Source organism: Cavia porcellus, unplaced genomic scaffold (genome assembly GCF_034190915.1).
Source record: "Cavia porcellus strain 051 isolate PalLab524CR breed Dunkin Hartley unplaced genomic scaffold, mCavPor4.1 scaffold_24, whole genome shotgun sequence".
NCBI lineage: Eukaryota > Metazoa > Chordata > Mammalia > Rodentia > Caviidae > Cavia > Cavia porcellus.
This window is the reverse complement of record NW_026947507.1, coordinates 26,358,932-26,380,535: the sequence shown is the minus strand read 5'-3', so window position 1 is coordinate 26,380,535 and position 21,604 is coordinate 26,358,932. Positions and strand designations below refer to the sequence as shown.

At 38.0% G+C, this 21,604-nt stretch overlaps 1 protein-coding gene across 5 annotated transcripts in view; it reads left to right on the top strand.

The window, feature by feature from the left end:
* The window catches only part of Palld (palladin, cytoskeletal associated protein), a 368,121-nt gene that overhangs the window by 146,562 nt on the left and 199,955 nt on the right, over positions 1 to 21,604 (top strand). For all 5 annotated transcript variants that reach the window (XM_063234778.1, XM_013151678.2, XM_063234781.1 and 2 more), the window contains 5 exons: positions 7,186 to 7,252; positions 8,576 to 8,681; positions 11,309 to 11,383; positions 16,236 to 16,377; positions 16,904 to 16,927. In XM_063234778.1, the coding sequence (XP_063090848.1) occupies positions 7,186 to 7,252; positions 8,576 to 8,681; positions 11,309 to 11,383; positions 16,236 to 16,377; positions 16,904 to 16,927 (414 nt within the window). The remainder of the gene's footprint in view (positions 1 to 7,185; positions 7,253 to 8,575; positions 8,682 to 11,308; positions 11,384 to 16,235; positions 16,378 to 16,903; positions 16,928 to 21,604) is intronic.

The window sequence follows — 21,604 nt, the reverse complement described above, 5'->3', positions numbered from 1 at the left end:
CAAAAAGTTAAAGTTATAATATTACATTGATACATGCATACTACTCTTTACAGTAGCAAAATTAGTAATAGCCAAATCTTGGAACCCTAATCCTAACTTTAAATAGAAAACCTTAAAATAAAATGTTTTATTTGATTGCAAGCGTACTAGAAATGCAGTGAATTTTGGAATGTACTGCTTCTATATTACAGATATTAAATGAAGTCACATTAGATTTAAGTAATATCCTATCAATTTAAGCAATATTCTTTCAAGTCAACCAACACTTATTAAGGCCCTATTAAGTGCTACAGAGTATAATATAAATATGGTTAATATCCAGGCTCTGGATATCAGGAAGCTCCCAATCTAAAAGTAGGGATGGATATATAATGTTATAAGTGGTAGAAGATAAATTATACCATGTATATATTGTACAGTATCATACATTATATGTTATATATTGTAAAAATACAAAAACCTAGAAAGTTAATTACAAGATATATAAGCTATACTTAGTTTACTTATAATAAAAGGAAATATTTCTCTGCGTCTGAAACCAGTTTCATTGTGTAACTCTGATGAACCCAAAATGCTGAGAACCTTGATTTTTAATCTTTTTAGTTAAATGTAGTTCTTCTAAGTAGAAGCTTCAGAGCTACTATTGAAGCCAGCAGAGTGAGCTTCCCAGTGTGGGGATACTAACCTTGAGTTCCGTGTCTCTCCACAATACCACTACAAACCAACCTCAGGTTATGAGGCTTAAGATAGATTGTGTGTGGCTTTGGACAAGTCGAAGGGAGGATAAAAGAGTTGAGCAAGACCAGAATAAAAAACCATGCAGGCTCATCTTTTTTAAACTAGCATAAAGTACTTCAGCAACCTAGTTCAGTTACCCGGATACGGATAATAACTTTTAGTGAGAAATTTAGTGTGTTTTTAATCCCTACAAACAATGAGAGACATGTATTCTCAGGCTCATGCTGTGACTCACAGTAGTAAGTCTTTTTAATTCCAGCACTGAGATAGATTCAGGCATCTTCCTACTAAGTTACTTCCTCAAACATGTTGCTAATTACACATCAGCAAACACACACTGGAGGTCTATGAGAGGGTAGGAAGTTTTCTACAGAATTTTAGATAGCAACAAAACCTACTGTAAAAGTTTAATGATTTGCTGGTTGGAAACTATTTGATTCTGTCTTGTGCACAAAGCTTTATAATAATACAAAAGAAATCATAGCTTAAGAACAATCGCTGGCATTCATATAGGGTTAACTAGGAGCCAAATGATAGTCTTCATTTTTGTGTGGATTACCTCACTTGGTCCTTACAAAGTCATCTGTTTATTTAGTTAAGGAAACTGAAGTTTAGAGCTGAATAATGACCAAAATGGCAGGCACGCACACGTGAGCTCACACACGAAGCAGTCCAACTCTGAAACTTAACCTCTGCAACTGCGGTGTAAAATGCCAGTGAACTCATTATCACTGGGGCCACTACTACCCTGGCTTTCATCTGGTCTCCTAATTTAGGATTGAGCCCAGTATTTTTCAGGGAACGTAACTGAGCACTTTGCTCCATCCTCAAGTAAGTATGGGGTGACTACAATAAGGCCTGCAGTGGTTCAGCCGTGAAGAACACATCAGTGAATGAGATAGCTGCTGACACCAGAAGAGAGACGAAAGAGAGAGAGAGAAAGAGAGAGAGAGAGAGAGAGAGAGAGAGAGAGAGAGAGACAGTTAAACCCTAAATCATCCCAAATACCAGCAAGTCTGTGAAGTTGATCAGGAAAGCCACTCTGAAGAGATAACATTTGATTTAAGGTCAGAAGCCTGACAAGAAGCCTACAGTAGGGAAGGCTGGGGAAACGGTGCTCCAGACCCCAGGAGTAAATGCAGAAGCCTGGGTGGGGGAAAGCGCATGTGCACTAAAAGTTCTGGCCCTCCAAGTCAGCTGCAGCATCATGGGAGGGGGTGACTCACAGGGCCTTTTGGTCACTGTGAGCATTTGGCCTGGATTCTAAATCAAGTTGCAAACTATGGAGGGTTTAAACCTTAAAGTCACACTATCTGATTGGAAGAGGAAAGCATTTGTTTGCTAAAGTTTGCTTATTCACGTTGCAGTGCTGGGGATCAAACCTATGGCCTTTTACAAGCTAGGCAAGTGCTGTACCACTGAGTGACAACCCCAACCATTCTAATGTGTATTTTAGCCTGGTGCTTTGGTTTAAAATTAGGGAGTTTGAAGGCTATTGTAGCAAGATGAGGGAAAAGGATGGGGTTCCAGGAGGATACATGTAAATGGGAAAGAGAATTCAGAAATAGGCTCTCGGAGTCCTGCAATGGCTTATATGCCGTGGTGATAAGAAAGGATGCAGCAGGTATGAATACCCCCTGGGCTGTGGTCCTACCATTTGTGTGGATAGTATTGCCAGTCTCTGAAACAGGGGAGACTAGGGAAGAATAGAATTAGGAGTTTGGAGGGTCGAATGCTCTTTAAATTATAAATTTCAAATCCCTATCTGGATAGTCAAGGATGTAACAAGTCAATATTTGGTCATATGAGCATGATCTAGTGCATGAGTAAGAAAACTTGAATTGAGCATCTGAACATAGATGATAGCTAAAGCTGTGGAATACACACAGGACCAGACAGGTTAACCAGGGAGAAAGAGGAAGTGGGAAAGAAAGAAGACCTCAAGTTTCAGCCTGCAAGGCTTCCACCTGTTGGGGCATCTAGAAGAGGAGTTTCCAGCAAATAGAGTTAGAAGGCAGAGCCCTTGGGGTGGGAGAGAAGCCAGGCAGAGTTGTGTTAAGGGAAGGAAGGGAAATTGGTGTGGTAGGGAGGGTTGCTCACTGTGTCCCCTTCTGCTGAAAAGTCAGTCAGATGAGGGCAAAGAAAGAAACCACTGGATTTAGCAACTATGGGTGTCACTGATGACTTTAGCAAGAAAGGACTCACTGGGAATGTGAGAAGGAACCAGAAACCAAATGGAATGAGTTAAGGACAGCTTGCAAAACATGGAAGAAATAACTGATACTAGATACCCATTGGGGAAGTTTTGCTTAACCATCAGCACAGATGTGGGCCAGTATCTGGGAAGGAGGACGGGATCATGAAATTTTTTTTGTGGTTTGTCTTCAGGCAGGAGTTACTAGAGCATGTTTTTAATGCTGATGAAAATAGTACAAGAAACAAAAATAGATTATGAGAGAGAGAATGCGATGTGAAGTATTTGAAAATGGGAAAAGAAATGATACCTGGTCATATATATACTAGATAGGAGGCCAGTGCCTCAAGGACTAGATGGCAGTGAGTCTCAATTTCACAATTATAAATAGGAAATGTAAACATGTGACATAAACACAGACATGTCAACTCTCCACCACTAACTCCTCCTGCAGTTGTAAAATGGATTATACAGATCATTCTGGTAATGATCTGTATCTTCCCATCTCTTGCAAGAAGAGTGGGAAGTTGGCCCTGAAATAGCGCATAACGAAAGCTGGATTAAACCAGACATTGTATTTAGAGGATTTTGACTTAGACCTGGTAGAGAGGTGGGCAGGGCAGCCAAAGAAAATATAGAAAGCTGGGAGCCGGGCACAAGTGCCATGCTGCCTAGCAATTCCTGCTTATGGGTTCTTCGCGATGGGCACCCTGGAAGTGGCATTTGGAAGCAAGCTGTGATATTAAATGAATACTTGTTCCTGCTGATCTCAACAGGGTAAAGCCCTGGATGCAGGACCACCAAGATGCCTCCTGTAGCAGTTAGATATACATTTGTTTTTGCTAGATTTTGGGAACTTGTGAAGACAATGAGAGGATCTAAGGCATACAGCTTGGGCTATTCTTTGTTTGTTTGTTTGTTTGTTTGGTACTGAGGATCAAACTCATGCATGACCTCGTACTTTCCAAGTGTTTACTCTGCTGAGCTAAACCTCCATCCCCAACTTGGGCTAGTCTTCTCATTGCTTATTTTAAAATAATTTTTTCTAACATTTTTTAACAAGCTTAATTTTTTGCTTCGTGACTTTGGTCCATTATTCAGTGGCTCTGTACTTCTTTGATTTCTCCACTTGTACATGGAGAAAATTATGCTGATGTCAAGATTGGCTGGTTAATCCCCTGCCCAGAATGTTGCCAGTCACAGACTATGGGTTATAAACATGACTACAATCATTTTATTTTTTAAAAATCTGAAATGCATAAACACAAAGAGACATAAAAAGCATGAAAATGTATATAATCTTACTGCCCTAGGAAAATTGCTTTTTTTTTTCTATTTTTGATACTGGAGATTAAACCCAGGGCTTACACATGCTAAGCACATATTCAACCACTGAGCTACCCCAGTCTAATCCTTTTGTATCCCTGTGTCTAGTTTGCTTTATATACTCTTTTGCATCCTGCTTTTATCTGTATTTTAGCTTGACCTATTCTCTCACAGAGACCTAGCAGTGTCATTACTGGTCTTTCCTGGCCTGCAGATGCAGGGCAGATGACTGAGGGAAGTTCAGGGTGGCTGAGGGGGGAGGGAAGAACTGCCTGAGGGCAGCGGAGGGGAGGCGGGGATTTGTGGCACCTACCTGAGGATTTGATCTGTTTCTGCCAGAGCTGCTCCGACACCTGAGAGGTAAGGTGACATTGAGATTTCACAAGGGCAGACAGGTGTGCAGAAACTAGTAAATGTATTTTTATTCCAGGACACAACTTTTTTAAAAAGCCCTTTACCCTTCTCTAAACATCATCTGGAGAAATGGAGCAAGAATGAGTTATTTTTCCCTTTCTGGTGCTGGAGATGGAATCCAGGCCTTGCACATGCTTGACAAGCACTCTGCCAGGAAGCTACATCCCGCGTTCGTGAAGATGTGTGAAATAGAGGGCATCTGAGGAGACTTTTTTCAGTGATTTGAATATTTGAAATCAAATAAAAATAGCTATTATTTTTCTGGCCACATGGAGCATGCATGCAGGAGCTTCCAAAGGACTCTCACCACCCCTCCCTTTCTTCAAAACATCTTTATGACTGCAATTAAATTGGTCTTTTCCTTACCTTTCCATGCTTCCTGCGGTTCCAGGAGCTCCCCTGTTCAGCAGCCCCTTCTCACCACAGTTAAAACTCTCTCTTTGTCCATAACAAAGTAGACAAAGAGTGGCTTGTTTTTTATTTTGCCCTCTTTTATTTACAGCCTCTTGCACAATCAACTTCACCACTGATTTTCTTTGTTGGAGTCGATTACTTATTGTCTTCTTTATTGTAGTTTATTGTCTCAGTGTCAGCCCTGTGCTTCTAGATGTCTCTCAGCCCCTGCCTCACCAGTAGACTGCTCTTCTCTGTACACACAGTCCACTCCTTGTCCCCAAACAAGCTTTGTAATTCTCTTGTTCCACACATTCATTCTAGCAGAAGCCAAAGGCCTCCACCCCGAGTAAGAACAAATCTAAGCACCTTGTGGAATACAGAGACACAGCACCTGAAAGTCTTCAGGGGCAGGGAAAAAAATCACAGCCCATGGGTTTGAGACACATGAGTGTGGTTCCCGTCTTCTGGTTATGTGACCCCATGCAAAGTAACTAACCACTTGGTTGCTCAATTTTCCTACCTATGTATTGGATCTAACTCACCTCTTAGTGAGGTTCATTATTGTAATAATCAGAAGACTAAAGAGCCTAGCAGACTGCCAAGCAAACAGTAAAATATCTCAAATTGGTAGTTTCGTTCTTAGCCCCACCTCAGTTCTCAGAGAGGTAATAATTTTCTAACAGATGTGATAGATTATGTGCAAGCTGTAAACAAGAATATTGGAGCACAAAGAAAACAGCACAGAAAAGTGGCTGGGGTAATCTGAAAAGATACAATATCAAGGAAAGGCTGGGTAGGCATATCCTAGGAAAGTGAACAATATTACTAACTACCAGTAGAAACAGATTTGGAAATTCTAACCTACTGAGACTTGTATATCATCTAATTCTTTAACAAGAAAAGTGTGCTCTAGGAAAATTAACCCGACATAAGACAAAGATGGATTTGTAATGGAGAAAAATGGGAAGACAAAATAAGAGTCTGTTGTACTTCAGGAGCCAGAAAAAGAAAGCCTGTACCCCAGTGGTTGTTATAGAGGTAAACAGGAAGGGAAACCATTCCAGCAGTTACCTAAGCTTCACTGTTTTTAACCTCAACAAAGGATGAGAAACATGTTGCAGTAGAGTCATGGAAAGCAATTCTAGACAGCCATCCAAGAGAATGAAATAGGTTTATGCATTCTAAGTGTACTGGTGACCGGCAAAAGCAATTACAAGAGTGTGAACTGTGAGGCATAGAATGTGAATGCGTTTGTACAAATATATGCATAGATATTTGTGTGTTGATGTATTACACTATTCTGGAAAATAGGCAACAAGCATAGGTCAAATTGTATTTAGGAAATTGCTCAATTAACTATTATATAATTCTTGATATTTAGTTACTTTTCTGTAAGCAGATATTTTACAAATTAATTCAAAATAACTCATATGAAATATGTTTTAGAAACATCAAGAATATGCTTTTAACCACTGCAATCACTTCAGATCTGTCACTTAAAATCTCTCGACACAAAATGTAAACAATAGAGTCTGAGTATAGTTTATTTTTAGACTAAAAATATTATAGAATTCTTAATTCAGGAATAGTAGTGACATAAATCAATTTGGGAGGGTATGAATCCAAAATCATAGACCCTCTTATTTCAGAATGATGCCACTGCCACAGTTGAATTTACCCCAGAATCAAAAACTATCTTCAGATTAACAAGTAATAAAGACATTCATGAACCCACACCATACGGTCTCATAGGGTTAAAGTGAAAACCATGGGTGTTATCCACATAAAAACTCACAGATATTTACTTCATAGTTTTAAACCTTGTGAAAAGATAGTTGTGATATCCAAAGTGATAAAGATGAAACTAATAATAAATCTGACATTAAAAGCATGTTGTCTTGAAGAAACCTCTTCATGGTACTTCTTTTTTTGAAATGGCTTTCTGAAGAAATGAAATGAAAACAGTATGGACCAGAGCATTCTCCATTTTATTATGTATTTAAGTAAAAAATAAGACTTTGCATGACACTGTTTAAAAATGAAGAAATTACTCGTTAAAAGGATTATAAATACTACTGATATATTAATTTTATTGTTATTTTTTAATGTTTCTGCAGGAGCCAGTTCAACAGATTCTGACAGTGAAAATTTAGTTTTTAAATCAAAAGCTGGAGATATGCCACAGTAAGTGTCTACAATTCTATCAAGTATTTATATAGTAAAGAATGGCAGCAGGATTGTTGAGGTATGAAGTTACATGCTGTCCATCAAGATCAATATCTGAATCCGGGACACAGTGTGTAGCTTACAAATCTGAACTTTAAAATTCATATTTCATCAGGAATGCACAAAAACTGTATCCAATATTGCTTTCAAAGAAAACCATCTCGCTGATTATAAAAGGAACAGTCACTTTAAGAAAAAAAAAAACCACTTAAATTATTCCAAAAATGTGCATGAGTACCAAAAATCTATGTAGGCAGAAATATATTTCCATATGGACAAAGTCTATGTCTAGTTAAACCCTACACCTGAAAAATCACAATGTTTAGTTACTTTTATAGGAGAGGAATTAAAACATCAGTATCTTATCTTGCAAAAAAAATGGATCAGAATAAGGAGGAAAACTTCATTAATATTAAGATGTACTAAAAAAGTCTACGTTCCTACATGTGTGACAACTACATCCACTCAAAATGCTAAGCACTCTGACTTAACCATTCCACATATATGTACATCAAATAATCACTATAGGACATTCATATGCACAGTGAAAATAATAGTGGAGTAATGCATAAACTTTAGGAAGTTATATCCATTGAGCATCAAATCATCACTGCTGCCAGAGGAACCTGATAAGATCCCATGTGCTTTCGCACTCCTGTTATGAGGTAGAACTCCAGTTAGGTGAGGTCACAGGAATTGCTCTGATCTGTACAGTCAAATGGTTGGAAATGAAGGGGCTTGGAACTGATTCTTCATCTTTTCTTTACGCTTCGCTGATACGCATTAAAAAAAAGACAAAAATTTCTAAGGTACTCTCAACAAAGAAGCCAGGACAAAGATCAGTTGCTGGACTTAGTATATGTACTGCTGAAGCCAGAACGAGCTGCTACACTTAGGATAACCAAAGCTTTGAGTAAAATACAGGAATTTAACCCTAACGATCTTAAATACATGCTTGCTTATAAAGATTGGATTTTTTCCAAGTATCTTATTTTCTTTCAAGATGATCAATATGAATATATTGCAGTCTTTAGCAGTAGTTAAGTTGCCTCCAGCTACCTTTCTTCTATCCATGTTTTTATTTAGCTAAGTATCTATAAAGTACATTCTACACATAGGCTAACCACAGCTATTCTTGCTGCTGATTATGAGTTCTTTTGTGAAACAAATGCCCTGAGGCAGATTAAATGTACAAAAAGAAACCTCGCTGTAGAAATATTTCAAAAAATAATACTGCTTAAAATAAAATTCTAACTGAACACTTGCATTTCTGTTTCTCAGAGCTCAAAAGAAAACAACTTCGGTTTCCTTGACAATAGGATCATCATCTCCAAAAACAGGAGTGACCACAGCTGTGATTCAACCCTTATCTGTCCCTGTTCAACAGGTAATCGTGCCTCAGGCCCCACTGGACAAGGAGCTGAATTCATTAGCTAACTGCTCCATTTTAAGAATACTGCCTTTATTCTAACTAGCTTACTCTGTTGAAATATTTTCAGATGAACACACAACCAGGAGAAAGAAAACTGGTGATTCCTTTTAGTCCATTAAAAAATAATCTCTAATGAAAGCCACACCGTGGCCAGTTAGTCAACTTTCGCATTTGCTTTGGGAACTTCTGTTAAAATGGCATTTGTTTTAATGCTAACTATTTGATCATCCCTCTCCTATGTACTCTCTTCCATTCAGCAAATTCAATAGATCATTTTAAAAGGGAGGAAAAAATAAATAAGAGATAGAAAACGCCCACATACCAATGAAAATCTTTCCCATTCCTAAAAGCTAAATAGATCATAAGAAAAAAATTCAAATTCCTCAGCTTTACCATACTTTTAAAAATTCTACCTTTATTTCATCATAAAATGGCATTTTCCAAGAAAAAATAATGCAAGTTACTAAAAAGTAATTGTAACAAATTCACTTTGCAAATAACAAGCTTTTTCCTTTGTAAACTAGAAAATCAGTGTACCCAAATCTTTGACATGTTGTCTTTACATAAAATACTTATAAAAGAGATTTTCCAATTTTTGAAATCTAAATTTATTCCTAGCTGTATGTTTTATGAATATCATGTATGTTTTATATGAATATATATATATGAATATACTGTATGTTTTATGAATATCATCCTCGTTTTGTTAGCCTTCATAGTGTATTATGCATGATCTATAATATGCAGAAAAAAAATTTGGGTTCATAAAGAATAGAATCGGCCAGTATAAGTTACTTGAGATGGCATTTATAGTAGATCTTGTGTATAAACCCCTAAACTTGAGTAAAATTATAGAAACCCCTTCGATCAAATCAGTGGAATTTTCTTTTATTCACATATTGAGAAGTATTTCTTCTAAGTACTGCACTAGACACTTGTCACCAGCCCTGTGACCCTTGGGGTGCAGTGCCACCTTGGTCAGATTTGAGATCTGCCTGGGAGCTCGGTGGCATACACTTTTGGATGTTTCTGGATGGGTCATAGAAGTGTGACTTTGGGTACTGTATTGAGCCTGGGCTAGCTCTGTTCCTCTATTCTGCTTCCTGGCCACCAAGATTAGAGCAGTTTACTTCACTACACCCTTCTGCCATGATGTTTCTCCGTTGGAGCTAGGTGACCATGAGTGCTTTGAAACCACAAGTCAAATCAAACCTCTCTTCTTTTAAACTGTGGGTATTAGGTTCTGTGTGCCTGCAACAAGAAAGCTAATACAGCCCCCTTCCCAAAGAATTTATAAAGTAGTCTGAGAAACAGAAAATCTACACATGAAATACTTGTCAAATATGACAAAATTTATTAAAGCCTAAAAATAGAAAAACATGTATATCTATAGATGTAAATACGCAGTTAAGTAAAAAGGCCTATTTTAAACACAGCTTAAAAAATGTGTCCCACTTTTACCATTAGGAGGTACTTGGGGAAACTCCATCACTTTATTGTTGTAGATTCATTGTGGTGTGTGATGGACAGATTAACACTGTGGAGCCAGATTATCTGAGTCCCAATCCCAGTTGGACCACCTGAGGGACCTTAAGGAAGTAACATAACCTTACTGTGCTTATTTTCTGTATCTATAAAATGAAGATGACCAAAGCTATCCATCTCACCAGGTTGTCACAAAGATTCAGTAAGTTAATCTTCACATGACACTTAAAACAACGTCTGGCACAGAGAAAACGCAATAAAAATGTTTGTGTATTCTTTGGACATCAAAAGACAGTGAAAAATGAGACCTAGTTTCCTGAATCACAAGTCAGTAAGAAGTTTTCCAGGAAAATGAATAAGGTCCATTACTGACTAAGCATCTCTGTAGCCCTGACAGCATGTTCCACAATGTCCTGTAACATATTTAGACACATTGTAACAGGTCACCATCATTTTGGATTAAAATGCTAATATTCATTTATAGAAATGAATACATCCAAATTATTTAAAAATAATTGTGTAAAAAGAAGTAGTTTCCATTTACTACTCTCATGCATGTATTTCCCCAGAAATGAATTCCATTTCATCCCTTTGTTTTGTACATCAAGAATAAGAATGATCCCTTTTCCCTTATTTCCTGAAATCCTTTTTGAAAGAATACAAGTTAAAAATAGGACAGGTAGAGGTCTGATCATTTGCTTTATCCTCTACTGCCAACAGCTTATGCTTTTGATTCAATGCATCCAGACTTTAAAAATAAAATAGAATGTCTGTAAGAACTTCTAAAAGGACCCCTGTGGAAGTCCCACACACAGAAATCCATTTGGTAATAGCATTTAAAAGCTTGTAGATCCCCTGGGACCTGGAGAGCTTTTACCTTGAATATCCTTTTGAACAGAGAGGAGTAGCAGATGTGAACTGAGGCAGTGGAACAGTGTCTGCGGTGTAAGAGGAGACCAGCAAATGATGTATGGCGATACTTTCATTCACTTGTTTCATTCAAGTGGAGCCATCCCAGTAATGAAAGCTTTCTTTAGCCCATCTTTTCAGCAATTTATATATTTAGAATCTGATCCATGTGTCTCTGCTCTTTTCAGGTTCACAGTCCAACTTGGTATCTCTGCCGTCCTGATGGAACCACCGCAGCCTGCTTTCCTCCTGTTTTTACAAAGGTCTGACATCTGGAAGGCTCATTCTCAGTGTGTGCATTGGTCCTTGAATTTCAATCACATGTGACTTTGGGTAGCAGCCTTTAAAAATTAAAATGAGCAGCTTAGTAGACTGGTTATCGTGGCTCCTTTTGGGGCTAAATAGATCAACTGCTATTTGACTGTAGTCTGGCAAAAGCTCTGAGGGATGTGACTGAGGGTAGGAACCCAAAAGAGCTTAAAATCTAGTGCAAAAGCTAAGATGGGTAGAAAAGCCAACACAATGCAATGTTAAAAATCCCTCTGCCCCACAAAGAAATTGCAAGGGAGACCTTGTAAGTTGTACTGAAATTCAAAAACTACTAATTATCAATTTCAAGTCAGTTACTAGGGTCAAGAGGCAGGCTTATAATTTTTATGCATCTTTTTCTTCTTGCTTCTTTTTTGTTTCTTTGTTTGTTTGGGGTTTTGATTTTTTGGAGAAAATTATAAAATATTATTGAAAGACATTTTAAAGTACCAAATAAATGGAGAAACTGTTATGGGCAGAAGAGCCGTAAAAAAGTCATTATCCCCTTGTTAACCTCTATTTAATTTCAATCTTGCAAATTTCAAATAGGTTCTTCATTTCTATTTATTTTTCTGATATAGGACTTAGCAACTTGACTCTAATAGTAGTGTGAAAGAAACAATAGGAAAGAAAAGGCAGGACATTTTTGAAGAAGAAAAATAAAGAAGTGTTAGAGAATGAGAGGGTTTATCCTATGAGACAGGAAGTCTTTCTAAAACAGAGTAATTATGCTATAGGTTTCACACCCCTAATCCTAAATGCCTCCAAATCTAAAATTTTTTGAGCCCTGGCATGATATCACAAGTGGAAAATTCCACAGTTGTCATCCTATAACAAGTTACAATCAAAATATAGACACACTTAAAGCAGTGTAAAATTACCTTCAGGCTATGAGCATAGCTATTTATGAAATAGAAATGAATTTCCTGTTTGGCATGGGTCCCATCCCAAGATATCTAGGAATATACGTGAAAATATTTCAAAATCCAAAATAGTCCCAGTCTCATGAATCTGTGGTAAATCATGCCCAGGCTATAGTGGATACAAGCCCAAGGCTTGACAAATTAACGAGTGATCAGAATGGAGCCCACAGAGGTACAGCGCGACTTACAGCAACTGGCCAGTCACTGAGGAAAGAATAATTTCCTTAGCAGAGGTGAAAAATGTCCAATTGGACACCCACCTCCCACTGTCCACAAAAATGAATTCCTGGTAAACTAAAGACAGATGTGAAAGTAAACCTATGAAACTTCCTTCAGGCCACAGCAAAAAGCATCTTCATTATCTTCACATGAGGAATGCTTTCTTTTTTCTCCTAAACGGGACAAAATCCAAGCTGCATTAAAGATCTTTTCATAAGCAGTGATGCTGCTTCCAGTGGGCAGAAGCAACAAATGGTAACAACTTACAACTCTGAAGCTCCCTTCTAGAGAAGCTATTGAAAAAGATAAAAGATGCCATGCGAAGCCCACCGAACTCTAAGTCACTGTAACAGCCAGTGACGTTTGTCTTTGGTGCTTGGAACAGCAGTTCCAGAGCAGTGAGTCCCACACTCAAGACATGGTATAAAAGTTTTTATAGGCAGTTTCTCAAGTTTCTCTTGTCACCAGGCATGTGTGGCCTCCTGCACTGTCAACTAAGACTCAGATTTCAGGGAATCAGAGCCTTTGAAGCCCACACAGGTGACACAAGGGGAGGAACACAGGATGGCGAGTTTTGCTCCTCCTGACCAGAGAGCTGTACCACAGTAGGTAGGCGGGTATAAATGTTACAGAATTCCTCCTCGGCGTCAAGAGGAGTCCTGAAATCATAACGTAAGTGAAATAAATCAGACACATGAGCTTAAGTGGTACATGACTTCTTTTATTTGGGAAGCCCAAAATATAAGTTAAGTAAATATAAATCAAGATAGATAATGGGAGGCAGGCACGGTGGTGCACAACTATAATCTCAGCAGTGGGAGGTAGTGGCAGGAGGATCTCAGTCAGAGCGTAACCTAGCAACTTAAGGAGACCCTGTCTCAAAGTAAAAAGAAAAAAAAAAAAAAGATAAAATTTTATGTAGGTTAGTTTTTAAGGAATCTCTACACACTTGGACCATGGCGCCTGTGTGTCCTGCGGGGTGGCTTCCTTGCTGGATTCTCCTCTTTCCCTTTCAGCAGTTGCCATCTGCCTTGCAGGGTCCTCGGCTTTGGTGTTGGAAGCACAGGTTTAGAGAGCCATCCCTCTGGCCCCCTCTGGCACCACAGCTTTTTTATCCTGGGCATCCCTGACTTTGCTCTTGGCCATGGTGATGACAAGGGGTAGCAGGTGGGCCCTGCCCATCCAAAGGCTGCCTCCCTCTATTCCAGCACACCCCTCTGGAAGAGATGTCCAGGTTTCACGTTGGTCAGAGGCAGAGCCAGCGCTCCTTCCTGCAGGTCTGGTAGAATGGTGGACTTGGCACAGCATCTGAGCCTGTGTGGACTGTAAGGCTCTGCATATGGGGGAGGCACAAACAGCCAGATGGGCAGCTACCGTCGTGGGGCATTTCCTCCATCGGGCTTATGCAGGGAATCACAATGCTGGGTTGGGCTTGGACTTCAGATCCCCCTGTCTCGCCCTCCCAAGTACTAGGACTACAGTTGTGCACCACCACGCCCAGCTCCTATTATCTGTCTTTTATTTTGTGCTCTCGATGCACGACTTCTATGCATCCTAAGACACACCATAGCCTACACGGGGTGGATAGATGATCTAGACCACCAAGTTCAACCTCAAAGGTTGACTCAGTTTTCTGACAGCTTCTTGTTATTGCCCTCGGAGGTCTCTTACAGGCTTACTGTGTATGATCGTGGCTTCTGCCAATTTATTCTTTATAAATGCTAGCGGATAAGCCCGATTGTAATCTTCGAGTAACTATGCAGTTTAATTGTTGTAACACCTTGGCATTAATTACATTTCTGGCTTTCCAACACTGAAAAAATACATAACTTTAGGAATGAATCACTTTCCGTTGGTGTCCAAAAGTTTAAACATAAAAAAATATTTGACTTCCATTTGTAATCTACATGAATGCCTCCCTGAATGAAACTAGAAACCTCTAATAGGTCAGTCTGTGAAAGCTGGAACCCATGAGTAATACCATGCTGAGAGCCACGAAGTGAGATCTCCCATGGGCTGTGGGCACGACTTGGTGGTAAAGCACTTACCCAGGGTGCCCTGCGTTCCATCCACAGCACCACAAAAACAACAAATAAATAATCTCTTTCCTGGACCTGGTCACGAAGTTAAAAAAATTTCAAAACCAGATACTTTCTGCATTTAAAAAATAAGAATTGGGAAGGAGTGCAGTCAGAAGTTCACTTAAAAAGATATTGTTATTAACTGCCAAATTTTTATCAAAAGTCAAATCAAATATTTTATAATTCACCAGCAAACATCACAGATTTTGAGAATTTTCACAGTGCTTTAGCACAGTCACTTGCCATAGCGTTTATTTTCCCATTTGCTAGGATTTGTGATTATCTGTTATTCCAGTCAATTAAAAAAAGCAATTATCTGTTGTTCCTGGTGACAATTTCAAAAGAAACAAAGTCTTTATGTACAGATAAATTATTTCATCATGTTTGAATTACATGTTCCACATTGGGTCCAATACTGTAGTCAGAAGTTTAAATAATCAAGAAACTTAAATAAACCCCATTGCTAATAATTCCTGGAAGAGGAAAGTGGAAAAAAACATATGTAAGGGAACTAGTAGGACACTGATATTTAACAGCAAGTACAAAAGCCTTACCTCCTTGCAACTATGGATGCAAGTTAATTTCTAATCTATTGGACTGTAAAATTTTATTGGTCTGGAGTTGGAGTGGGATGAGGGGTAGCAAGGGTTATGGCAAAGGAGGAGGAAATGAAGGTAAATAAGGCTTACATGCAGCGTGTTTTCATATTTTATAGACTCTCCAAATGAGAAAATACCTAAGCCCCTTAGCTTAATAGGAAACCATTTGGGCAGAGGCTGTGGGGAGTACATGAAAAGCTTAGAAACAGCAGTGGTGAAGCTATGGCACGCACGTTACGGTGTTTTTCTTTTAAGACAAATGATGTTATTGCGAGAGTTTTCTTCCTAAAGTAAAACCTTAGTATTTAGATTTAATTGCAGTATTGGCACTTTGCAATAAATAAATGGGTCTTGGGTTGCAATTGGGGTATTCACTCACTGAAAGGTTCACCCTCATGGGGTTAGAGCATATGAAAACAAATATGTCTCTTTCCTGCTCTGAGTTCATTTGCAGTGTAATTGTTTTAAGATGGTTCTGTACCAATTTACTCTAAAATGTAGACAATGTATCTAAAAGTTTCCTTTGACTTAGTATAATTGTTTTACATGTTCTTTGGCCTATTAGAGATCTCTATGTGTGATAATTAACAGTCTTAATAAATGAGTTTTATGCTAGAAAAATAAAACGGTAGATAAAAAGGACTATTATTTCTTTAAAAGAAAAAGAGAAAGTAAATGTCATTGCCTGTCAAGTTCCATAAATATAAGAATGCCAGTGGAAATTTGTAAACAGACCATAAAGTGCTGCAGGCCTTATAATAAACGTAGGGTGTGGGAATCTCTTGACGTGGAGATTATGGAAAACTGATGATAGCTGGATTTAGAAGTATTTACCTCTGACCTGAGTTAGTGATAATTATTTGGATATAAATTTTGTAGGGATTGTTTTGTTTCATTCTAAGGTTCGGAATTTTTGTTCTCTATTGTGGAATTCCTGAAGAACACAGTCAAAGTCTGAGGACCAGTGTTTCCCTTGAATTTCAGGAACTGCAAAACACCACCGCCTCCGAGGGCCAGGTCGTGGTGCTGGAGTGCCGGGTCCGGGGAGCACCCCCACTGCAGGTCCAGTGGTTCCGGCAGGGAATCGAAATCCAAGACTCTCCAGATTTCAGAATCCTACAGAAAAGTAAGCAGAGGTGCCCATCCTCTCAAATCTGACCGTTTTATCCTGTCTAGCTTCAGGAAAGCCAAGAAGGACTGAGTCATTTAGATGAACTGATTTCTGTTTTCAAAGAAGACTGCAACTAGATAATTTACAGTGTGTGAGGTCCAGTAAATTAAAACTGTGGCCTCTTTGAAACTGATAAATGTTCTGTATTCTTTTTAGAGAAAAATGCACACATGCATTTCTACTCAAAATTGGACACATAACTTTAGGAGGTTCACAGATTCATGGTCCATCTACGAACTACATTGTAAAACATTTCCTGCTATAAAGTGTTAACTAGAACTGAAGCTTCTATATAGAAATATAAATTGACCACATACCACTTTGACTCTCACTTTTATATTATGGAAGTTGTCTACAGCATTTCTGCAGACATGTCTTAGGACAACAGAAAAGATAAGGTCAGTCTTTTATTATGGAGCCATGTTCTAATACTCTGTTCTGATTTTTTTTTTTTTTCCTTTTTTCCTCATGGGACAAACAGAACCTAGATCTACGGCAGAACCTGGTAAGAATTCTTTCTTTCTTTTTTTTTTGACTGGGTAGGGAGATTATCTGTGAGTTTTAATAGTTCTTTGTTTCTGTTTTAATGCCATAAGCAGAACAGTGTTTTGCAGTTCCCTGGAAATGCGAGATCCCCTTTAAAACAATATCGTCTTTATCATGGAGTCTGCACAGCATTATATACCAGCTTCTCTATTAGTAAAATATTAAGTGCCACTCAGACTAGAAGGTCAAGCTTAGTTACTTAAGGCTTCTTAAAATACATTTTTTTTACATATTCCAAAAGCAAAATACTAAGCTAATGCCGAAAAAACATCTCTCTAAATTCTAGTAGAAAAGAAAAATCTGCTGCATTCTTCCACTGACTCAAACCCACTGACAGCCAGATTCCTGAACATAGAAAGCTGCCTTGAAGGAGAGCACAAAGCCGACCCCCAGGCATCTCTCATTTATGTGCCCTGATCCATAAACTTTTACTGTTCTACAAGCATGAATAAAGTCATCATGCCCTAGCATCTCTTTTAATTAGCAGGCCATTTGACCTCATCAGCGTGCTATGTGATCCAGAAGCAGAGTAGCCAGCTGTTCCCCTGCCTCCAACCTCTTATATATTTATGAGTCCTCATAGATTAAAGAGATACTTGTCTTCATTTGTATTTTTCCCAGCAGCAAAGCCACAGTTTCACATTTTTCTTACCAAAGGGTAGGAAAACAAATCACTTCCCTGTTTCTGCTGTTTGTACTTCTGCTTCAGTGTCAAGCAGATCCTGCCAAATGTGTCTGGGAACCATGACCTTCCCTGACCCTTTTTTGGGAACTTGAGGGTTCTCTGGGGTTTCTGCAGTTCACATTACCACAGCCAGCCCCTGATCTTCTCATCTGAGTATCAGATCTTTACAAATGGAGTATGATCTTCTTAGTAGCCAAAGCTTAGAGGATGCTAAGAAGCCTCCTTAGGGAACAACTGGAATTGATCTACTGTCTTCTGAATTACAACTAGAGCATGTCACCCTACTCAATGTGTCAGTCACCACATCAAATACTATAGTCACTTTCTGGAATGTGGAAATATAACTCTTCATAGTTTGTCTGTGATAGGTCTTTGTATAAAATGAAATAATTCTGGTTCCCTGCTTCATGGAACTTCTGAGACAATCTACTTCATAAGCTACTGTCAAAATTCTATGGAGACTTAAGGTATAGCTTTTACATTTACTATTTTCAAAGAGTCATAGATAGATGATTGGCAGATTGAAGACAGATATAGAGAAAGAAAAAAGGAAGAAGGAAAAAAGAAAGAAAGAGAGAGAAAGAAAGAAAGAGAAAAAGAAAGAAAGAAAGAGGAAGGGAAGAAAGGAAGGAAAGGAGGAGCCAAATATTTCCTTTATCTACAAGATACAAATAATTATGTGTAACAATGGAAATTTATGATTTTTAGTGCTTTATACACCAATAAAACTAAAATCCTTGGCCCAAGATTCTAAAATATACTGCTACTGGAATGGAGTAAGATGCTTTTGTTGTATGCTCTATTCTGAGCAGATTTGTGGAACGTTTTTTATCACATTGTCATCCATTGCCATCATCTAGTAGGCTTAAAATGATATAAATATCTCCCATAATCTAGTTTGGGAAATGACAAACTAACCGTCATCTGAAAATTCAAAACACTGACTAGAAACCACAATTCAGTGTTCAGAATGTGCATGCTTGAAATTCAAAAACACTTAGAATACACTGAGGAAGAATAAATTGGAGAAGATTCCCCCACCCCCAAACCTCTGCCACCCTGACCCTCATCCTGTATGCTTATTCCTTTGTTTCAGTTATGACTTGCTGTTTTGCTTCTAAAGCAGAATTTTGACCATAAATTGTTTAATAAAATTGGTCTTGAACATTTCCTGGAATCATCTGACACCTAGAACTTATTTAAGTGCTGTCTTAGTTACTGTTCTTGTTGCTGAGACAAAATACCTGACACCTTAAGTTAAGGGGGGAAAGTTTATTTAGCTTGGTTTCTAAAGGTTTCAGTCCATAATTGGCTGGCCTCAAGACCAAGTGGTATGGCAGAGGACCAAAAGTTAATGCAGCAGAAGACAGCAAAAGCAACAAGAAAGAGGGAGAGAGAGAGAGAGAGAGAGAGAGAGAGAGAGAGAAACTCTTTCTGTCTCTTATAGTATGTGCAGACTACCCACCCTAGGGCAGGTATAACACTCATACCCATAATCCCAGCATTGAACCATGAATCAATCACAAACTCTAGATTCAGCTGCCTCCAAAAAAGACACCCCCTGCAACTGCATGAGGCTTTTTGGGGACATCCAGATATAAACCATAACAAGTGCCTTTTGGTTAAGCATGAAACAATCAAGGAGAAAAACACAAATTATGGAAGGACCTCCTTTTAAACCCCATGCCCAAGAAATGTATAAACTTTTTTCCTTTACACTATTGCTAAATTTTCTTAGTTTTATTTTCTCTTTAGTTGTGTTAAACACATCACAACAATATCATTTACTAAAACAAGTATTCTTTGGCAGAGAAATATTTTAGACAAATCTGTCAATACCAGAAAAATTGCCACAATGAGTATTCATTATATATTGCAAGCATGTACTAATAAAAAATTGTGTAAAAAAGCCAATAAAACAAAGAAGAAAAAACAAGAGTCACTCAAAACAAAGTACAATGAATTTTCCCTGACTTCTCATAATTACTTTGCAGTTGTATTTACCACAGCATAAGCAGAGTTGCTCCTTTCTTTTTCATAGTGAAACGCTTACCTGCTCTCTGATTTGGAAAATCTGCAATGAGCATTTAGAATTAAAATTCATGGCTTTATTTTTAGAAAAATATAAATACATAAATTATTATTTAAGTGACTGCTTATATGAGTTAATACAAGTGAAAATTCAGAACAAGCAAATTTTAAAGCAGATTTGTATGAAAGCAAAGCTTTGGCATGTTTAATGAAACTAGATAGAATTCTTCTACCAATTGCCAATGTTTTCCTTACCCTGACCTTGAAGTTTCTAAAGCAAGGGAGATATATATACATCAGACTATTTAGTTTCTTGAAATGACCTGATTGATTACTATTTCTAAAGGATCAGTGATGTATTCAACAGGATAGAATGAATGTAGGAACTGGTTTCATTTCATCGCTGTTTTTCAGCCACTCTTAAGTGGAAAAGAGAAAAACAGACATGACTACAATACATCTGAGGCTAGAGATAAATTATATAGGACTGGGTCAGTGATGTTTTCCAAATGCTGAAACATAAATAGCCTTTGAAATTCAGGAAAATATTTAGCATTCAGATTTGATTACCTTCTCATCCCTTCTGCTGACACAGCCACTGTTTCCTGTTCCTGCTCCCTCTCCCCTCTCTTTCTGGCCCCCACCATCTTCTTCCTTCCCTTCCTCTCTTCCTCTGTCTCCCCCCTTTCTCATGGTTTCTCTCTTTTTTCTCTTTTCTTTAGTCTCCTTTCTTGTTCATAGGTAAGCTATTTTAAAGCTCTAAAAACAAAATACAAAGTCTCTACTCCCAACATATTGCCCCAGTAGGAATTAGATATTTAGACAGAGAAGGAAATTGTAGTTCTCTCCCCATGCATTTGTGCAACCGAAACAGGTTTTTCTTGTCATTGCTGTGTGTATCTGTCTAATGTGTTTTACACTCCCTTCTCTGTCTAGACGAAGTCAGCTTACATCACAAATCTTTTCAGACTGTTTTGTGAATTAATAGCTAGTCAGCTTACTTAAGACCTGCATCCGTTTGTCATATAACCTGCCCCAGCCTTCTTTGACATTCTAACTTTGTACCAATTGACTCTTTCAAAGACTTAGTCTAGGGGTGGTGGGGACAGAGATTCGTTTGACAGATGTTAATACTCAGGCTCTTACTCAGCTGTCTGGAAACAGCCACAAAATGTATTGAGTTACTTCTATTGCATTGTTAGGCATGCAGAATTAAAACCACAAAACAATGTCTTTCTGGTTGAGGAAATATATATATATATATATATATATATATATATATATATATTACCTGCTATTTTCAGTATGAATCTGGTAACCAATGTGACCCATCCTATAACATATATTAGAGTCCACATTTTGGTTTTGTATTTCAGAAGGTGAAGTAAATTAAAGTTAGATGTGCTAAGGTACAGAGCTATAGATGAACAGTGGTAAAGATGTTTAATGAGATCTCAGTAGATTATACACAGTTAAAAACTTAATGCAAGCTCTGGTTTAGATTGGTGGGTTGGGCAAAAAGATAGAGAATAAAATTAAACTGCATCAAATGTATGGCCCCCAAACTATGTGGCAAAGTACGTGGGGTACCTATTCACACTGATAACAATACTATTAACAATATTTAAAAATTTTTATGCAAACATTGATATTTGACACAAAAAATACAACAGTGACTAGCTTGAAATAGCTCAGAATTTCACCTCTGGGTCACTAAACATTTTTTTCTATGACATCATATCATGAAACAGAGTTTTTGATTGGTGTGTGATAAGCAAGTAACATATGAAAATTTATGTAGCCTATGAAATGAAATTGGCTATGTGCGTTAGACTTTAAGAGAGGTTGTGCCATGCCCAACAGAGCCACACATCCATTAGAAGACAGCTATAGTTATCTAAGAACAAAATAAAATTGTTT